We start from the raw sequence: 7,573 nt of genomic DNA, 5'->3' as shown, positions 1-7,573 counted from the left end.
GGTTGTAGAAGATGCTGAAGAGGAACAAGGTCCAGAAGATGCAGACATTGTTGATGTTGCTGCGGTTGTAGAAGATGCTGAAGAGGAACAAGGTCCAGAAGATGCAGACATTGTTGATGTTGCTGCGGTTGTGGAAGATGCTGAAGAGGCACAAGGTCCAGAAGATGCAGACATTGTTGATGTTGTTGCGGTTGTGGAAGATGCTGAAGAGGCACAAGGTCCAGAAGATGCAGACATTGTTGATGTTGTTGCGGTTGTGGAAGATGCTGAAGAGGAACAAGGTCCAGAAGATGCAGACATTGTTGATGTTGCTGCGGTTGTAGAAGATGCTGAAGAGGAACAAGGTCCAGAAGATGCAGACATTGTTGATGTTGTTGCGGTTGTGGAAGATGCTGAAGAGGCACAAGGTCCAGAAGATGCAGACATTGTTGATGTTGTTGCGGTTGTGGAAGATAGAAGATGTCGGTGTAGTCCCGATGCCGAAAAGGAACAAGGTCCAGAAGATGCAGTAATGGTTCCCCTGGTTGAAGACACAGACAATCAATCTGAACCTGAAGAAGATACAACTATTGTTGCAGATACTAAAGAGGAAAAGACCAATGAAGATCAACCAGTTGTTATCGCTGATATAAGTGATGTAGAGGAGGAACCAGCCTCAGAAGATTCAGAAATTATTGTTGCTATTTCAGAAGGTGCAGAAGTTGAAGCTACTACAGAAGACCATGCTGAAGCAGTGGTACTCACTGTTAATGGAGGTACAGAAGAGGAACCAACACAAGAAGAGGCAGAAGAAACCTCTATTGTTGCTATTTCCGAAGATCCTGAAGGCAAAGCCACCACTGAAGAAGATGAACCATTAGTTACTGTTGTTGTTGTTGCAGAAAGTATAGATGAAGAAACATCCAATGCAGACCAAGATGGAGTGGCAGGAAAGGAACCAGTATCTTTAGAACCTGTGGAGGCTGATGTTGCAATTCAAGATAATACTCAAGAAGATAAAGTGCCTGAAGGTGAGATAGTTCCAGTTGTCATTGCTGTTGTTGACAGTACTGAGGAGGACCCTACCTCTGAAGATACAAGTGCAGCTGTTAGTATCATTGTAGACGGTGAAGATGGAGACACGACCACTGAGAACCAAGACGGAGCGGTCATAGTTAATATTGTAGAAGACATCGATGAGCCTGTTGTTGCTCTTGTAGATGATACAGAGCAAGAAATAACTACGGGAGATCCAGAAGAACCTGTAGTAGTTGCTGTTGTGGAAGATGACGAGACGCAGCCAGCATCAGAAGACAAAACCGCTATTGTTGCCATTGTTGAAGTTACCGAGGAGGAACCTGTCTCCGTGGAACCAGAGGAAGCAATCGTTGCAGTAGTTGAAAGTACAGACGAAGAAATAACCAGTGACGATCAAGAGGTTGTGATTCTTGTTGTGGATGGTACAGAGGAAGATAAAGAAGAACCTGTGATCACTACTGCTGTAGAAGAAGTTACTGAAGAAGACACACCCGTAGATGCACAGGAACCTGAAGTGGTGGTTGTGGTTGATGTTGATGAAGAGGTAGCTGAACCTGCTTTAGATGCTAGTGATCCAATTGTATTTATTGCCAAAGAAGTGGACGGTGATGACAAAAGCCAAGATGGATCCGCTCCAGAGGAATCCAAACAACACCGTCCACAAGAGGTCCTCATCTTTAATGTGGTTGGCGTTGCTCCCGTAGAAGCAATTGTTCAAGAGGGACCAATTGGTAAGATGAGAAACAAATGGATAGAGGTCTAAAAACAGTGTGGCATGCATAGGGGTGGTCGATATATCGGTGCTAATATCGGTACTGGTGATATCGGAGGGCTTTCCCAGATCCACAGTTTGTCCTCTGCGCTTCAGATTTGTCTTCTTAAAGGACCCACGTGCAGTTAGGCTCAATATCTGGCTGCATGTTTACACAATCATACAAAAAATAACTTTATATACCAGACTGGTACAGAACAAAAGAGAAAAATGTATTTGTGAACTTTACTACAACTCAACATTTTGATATTGTTATCGGCCACTGCAGCAAAATTAATATCTGAAAAAAAAATACCGTATTTTCCGGACTATAAGTCGCACCAGCCAAAAAATGCATAATAGAGACGAAAAAACATATATACGTTGCACTGGAGTATGAAATGCAGTTGCAAGTGAAAGCTTCAGTTGTAGTCATCTGGACTCAGTTTGAAAAAATAGACGTTTCGACTCTCATCCAAGAGTCATTGTCAATAACAGAATTTAGGTCGAGAACTCCGATATTAATACTGTTCTGTGGTAAGACCCGCCCATTGGGAGGAGCCTTCCTGAAGTAGAAAGAGTTGTTGGTTTCAACAGAAACTCCCCCTTGTATCTACCGAGCTAGCCTATTCAGAATCTTAATGGGCTATTAGAAACCTCTTTGTCTTTGTGAGACCCTGGCTCAACCACCCTGAGTACCTGATTAGCATCTGAATGTCCATTACCTTTCCAGGGGTTCAGTAACCCATTATAAATAACAGGAAGATGAAACCTAAGCCCTCCATTTCTGTTTAAAGAAGGTCTTTCTTTTTTAACAAAAATAGCTTCCTTGACTCCTCTTTCAAACCATCTTTTCTCCCTGCTTAAAACCTTCACCTCACCGTCTTCAAACGAGTGATTAGAGGCTTCAAGATGGAGATGCACGGCGCTCTGAGGTCCTGAACTAGTATTTCTTCTGTGCTGATAGAGCCTCTTGTGTAGAGGCTGTTTCGTCTCACCTATGTAACGTTCTTTACAGCTTTCTTCACTGCATTGGATCGAATAAACTACATTGCTCTGTTTTTGAGTCGGCAACTTGTCCTTAGGATGAACCAGTTTTTGTCTTAAAGTGTTTCCTGGTTTAAAATAAACAGGGACTTCGTGTTGTCTAAAAATTCTCTGCAGTTTTTCCGACAGGCCAGACACATAAGGGATAGAAACACCCTTCCTTCTCTGTTCAGTTTCCCTTTTGTCCTGCTTCTTGGTTCTCTTCACTCTGTTGAGAGCCCAAGCGGGGTAACCACAGGCTGAGAGGGCATTTCAGACATGTTTTTCCTCTTTCTTCTTGCCCTCTGAGCTGGTGGGCACACCTTGAGCTCTGTGTTGTAAGGTTCTGATCACACCCAGCTTGTGCTGTAGTGGGTGGTTGGAACCAAAGAGCAAATACTGGTCCGTGTGTGTAGGTTTCCTATATACTTCTATTTGGAGTTTCCCGTCCTCTCCTCTGATCGTGGAACAATCAAGAAAGGCCAAGCGATTCTCCTTAGCGTCTTCTCTTGTAAACCTAATATGTGGGTCCACAGCATTGATGTGATCAGAGAAGGTTTCCAGCTCTTGTTTCTTAATTGTTACAAAAGTATCATCGACATAGCGGAGCCACAGTTTTGGGGCTATGCCTGAGAATGAGGACAGTGCCTTCTTCTCAAAGTGCTCCATGTACAGGTTGGCCACTATGGGAGAGACGGGCGAGCCCATGGCACAGCCATGAATCTGTCTGTAAAATTGTCCCCGGAATTGAAAGTAAGTGGTGTTCAGACAGATGTCCAACAGTTTACATATGTGTTCAGGTGTCAGTTTGGTCCTTTCCTGTAGGGTGGTGTCTTCCTGCAGTCTGATCCTCACTGCTGCTACTGCATCAGAGGTCGGGATGCAGGTGAACAGGGACACAACATCATATGAAACCATGAGGTCATCTGGGTCCAGTTGGAGATGTTTCACTTTATCCACAAAGTTGTGCGTGTTTTCCACATGATGTTCCGAATTCCCCACAAGCGGAGCCAATATAGTTGTTAAATGCTTGGCCACATTGTAGGTGATGGAATCTGTGCTGCACACTATGGGTCTGAGTGGAACCTCCTTTTTGTGTATTTTTGGAAGGCCATAAATGCAAGGCATGGCTTCACCAGGATACAGTCTGTAATACAGAGGCCGGTCTATCGCTTCCTCTTTTTCCAGCCTTTGTAAACAGTCTATCACTTTCTTCTTGTAGCCACTGGTCGGATCTCTTTTCAAGCGCTCGTATGTGGTCGTGTCCTCGAGGAGGGTGTGGACTTCTCCAACATCTCCAACTGGACCCAGATGACCTCATGGTTTCATATGATGTGGTGTCCCTGTTCACCTGCATCCTGACCACTGATGCAGTAGCAGCAGTGAGGATCAGACTGCAGGAAGACACCACCCTACAGGAAAGGACCAAACTGACACCTGAACACATATGTAAACTGTTGGACATCTGTCTGAACACCACTTACTTTCAATTCCGGGGACAATTTTACAGACAGATTCATGGCTGTGCCATGGGCTCGCCCGTCTCTCCCATAGTGGCCAACCTGTACATGGAGCACTTTGAGAAGAAGGCACTGTCCTCATTCTCAGGCATAGCCCCAAAACTGTGGCTCCGCTATGTCGATGATACTTTTGTAACAATTAAGAAACAAGAGCTGGAAACCTTCTCTGATCACATCAATGCTGTGGACCCACATATTAGGTTTACAAGAGAAGACGCTAAGGAGAATCGCTTGGCCTTTCTTGATTGTTCCACGATCAGAGGAGAAGACGGGAAACTCCAAATAGAAGTATATAGGAAACCTACACACACGGACCAGTATCTGCTCTTTGGTTCCAACCACCCACTACAGCACAAGCTGGGGGTGATCAGAACCTTACAACACAGAGCTCAAGGTGTGCCCACCAGCTCAGAGGGCAAGAAGAAAGAGGAAAAACATGTCCGAAATGCCCTCTCAGCCTGTGGTTACCCCGCTTGGGCTCTCAACAGAGTGAAGAGAACCAAGAAGCAGGACAAAAGGGAAACTGAACAGAGAAGGAAGGGTGTTTCTATCCCTTATGTGTCTGGCCTGTCGGAAAAACTGCAGAGAATTTTTAGACAACACGAAGTCCCTGTTTATTTTAAACCAGGCAACACTTTAAGACAAAAACTGGTTCACCCTAAGGACAAGTTGCCGACTCAAAAACAGAGCAATGTAGTTTATTCGATCCAATGCAGTGAAGAAAGCTGTAAAGAACGTTACATAGGTGAGACGAAACAGCCTCTACACAAGAGGCTCTATCAGCACAGAAGAAATACTAGTTCAGGACCTCAGAGCGCCGTGCATCTCCATCTTGAAGCCTCTAATCACTCGTTTGAAGACGGTGAGGTGAAGGTTTTAAGCAGGGAGAAAAGATGGTTTGAAAGAGGAGTCAAGGAAGCTATTTTTGTTAAAAAAGAAAGACCTTCTTTAAACAGAAATGGAGGGTTTAGGTTTCATCTTCCTGTTATTTATAATGGGATTCTGAACCCCTGGAAAGGTAAAGGACATTCAGATGCTAATCAGGTACTCAGGGTGGTTGAGCCAGGGTCTCACAAAGACAAAGAGGTTTCTAATAGCCCATTAAGATTCTGAATAGGCTAGCTCGGTAGATACAAGGGGGAGTTTCTGTTGAAACAAACAACTCTTTCTACTTCAGGAAGGCTCCTCCCAATGGGCGGGTCTTACCACAGAACAGTATTAATATCGGAGTTCTCGACCTAAATTCTGTTATTGACAATGACTCTTGGATGAGAGTCGAAACGTCTACTTTTTCAAACTGAGTCCAGATGACTACAACTGAAGCTTTTTCTACTATGGAACACGCCTGGACGAATGAGGGATTACACCGACAGTTGCAAGTGAGAAAATAACAAATAATATCACATATAAGTCGCTCTGAAGTATAAGTATATAAGTATAAATACAAGTATAAGTTGCACCCCGCCAAAACTATGAAAAAAGGTGCCACAAAGGTGCCGTCAAATAAGCTCAAAGATGTATTAATGAATGTGTTTTCTGATTGTGGTCTCTTTGCAGCTCTGTTCAACAGAGGGGCTGTGCTGGGAGCAGCGTTTTTCACTTTGATTTCCATTATGACCATTGGATTTATTGGAATAACCTTGTCCAAAAAACTGCGATGAAAGTAAGGTTTGTTCATGTATAAGATTGCATTATATACTTTTGATGAATGCATTGTGTTCTTTCTTTTAAGATGGAGGGATTTCTCTGCTGTAAATAATGCAAGCTATAAGAGGTTTTTTGGTAATGTATTATGCCATGTTGTGTTAAGGGACCTAAAACAATTCAGTGTTACGACTTCCTGGACGTGTATGAGCCTTCTTATTATAGCTCTGTTGTAGGTTGTAAATCAATATGTGTAAATAGACAACAGTTTGTTAACACGTCGGCCTAATGAGCCTCCTGTTCACAGATTGTTTCATTAAAGTCCGAACTGCCAAGAATCCGTGGTTCTCTGAGGATTTGGAGACTGCAAAGTGGAAGCTATAAAAGCACATTCTAAAAATAGAAAGGTTGACTGTAAGTTGTTGTATCATATTTGCTACAAACATAATTAGTGTTTAAGTACCTGAATGTACCTTTGAGTGCCTTTGAGTATATTGATGTTATTTATTGTGTGTCATTTGTTGGTCAAATGATTAAACCCATAAGGGGAAATAATTGACTTTTATTGTTACACCATCTTTTGTTTTGTTTTTTGGTCTATCGTCATAGTCACTGCTGTAAAACATTTTGTTCCTGATTTTAAATTGAAATCCCACAAATGGGCTCATGCTAATGCTAAAATGTTCAAGTTGTGACTGTTGCTGACTTGTACAACAATGTCTGGTGTTCAATTGAATTAAATACCATGTAAGAGTGACCGTCCAGTCTGCAGTGGAATTCATACTGTGCCAGTAAAGCAAAGATGCCAAAGGTTGTTAACGAGCCATTGGTCATATCACTTTCTTTCCGAAGGAGAGCTGTCCTATCAGTCACAACGGGACATGCTCATATGTGTATGTATACGGGACACGCTGTTCTATACGTCTTCAACTTACAGTTACAGAACACTGCAGAGGAAATACCACACACTGTTGAACCTGTTCCAGTGAATTCAGGGGGGTGCAGTGTCTTATATTTAATCTAGGTCCACACTGTATACTTTAAACTCCTCCTGCAACAGACAGAAGAAAAGTACAGTATGATTTTCTAATGTTGTTTGCATTGAACATTGTTGTTTATTGGGATAAAGGCTCAATAATTCTATTCATTAAAGATGGAACAGTGTGTGGTCATCCGAGGCAGACTGGAACGTCAAATCTGGGGCTGAAACTGAAATGTAACTGCTTTAAAACTTGACTGTATAATGACTAGAGAACAAACTGTTTTTTTACATTATATGTTTCTAATAGAAGTGTTGAGGGTCCATTAACTGCTTCTCTTAATGTATCTATGGTGCATTTATTTAGTTACAGGTCTTTGTTGCTCAAAAATACATAGAAAAAACCTGTGTTCTGTGAGTGGGATCACCTCTCCACAGATCTGACCTGTAACTTAGCCTTGTGTATTTAATGCCAACCATTTCCATAGAGACAAGCAGGTGGCACACCCTCCATCAGAAACTGCACAGTGCAATGATTAGAAACATGAGGAGGCGTCTTTCTCCATTTGCAGTGACACAGCAGCCTCTTGTGGTCTGAATCCTCCTCCACATCCTCCTACACAACATGTGTTTGTG

At 42.8% G+C, this 7,573-nt stretch overlaps 1 protein-coding gene across 1 annotated transcript; it reads left to right on the top strand.

Annotated features, from left to right (window-relative positions):
• Window positions 1-201: 201 nt before the first annotated feature.
• On the top strand, window positions 202-6,355 carry LOC140366267 (uncharacterized). The gene is made up of 3 exons (XM_072452934.1): window positions 202-1,748; window positions 5,872-5,977; window positions 6,047-6,355. The coding sequence occupies exons 1-2, from the start codon at window positions 512-514 to the stop codon at window positions 5,973-5,975; spliced, it is 1,341 nt and encodes a 446-aa protein (XP_072309035.1). The 5' UTR covers window positions 202-511; the 3' UTR covers window positions 5,976-5,977; window positions 6,047-6,355.
• Window positions 6,356-7,573: the final 1,218 nt, after the last annotated feature.

Source organism: Eucyclogobius newberryi, unplaced genomic scaffold (assembly GCF_026437365.1).
Source record: "Eucyclogobius newberryi isolate DKJ021-1_F unplaced genomic scaffold, fEucNew1.0.hap1 SCAF_19, whole genome shotgun sequence".
Lineage (NCBI taxonomy): Eukaryota > Metazoa > Chordata > Actinopteri > Gobiiformes > Gobiidae > Eucyclogobius > Eucyclogobius newberryi.
The sequence above is the reverse complement of the archived record's forward strand: the minus strand, read 5'-3'. Positions and strand labels throughout refer to the sequence as shown.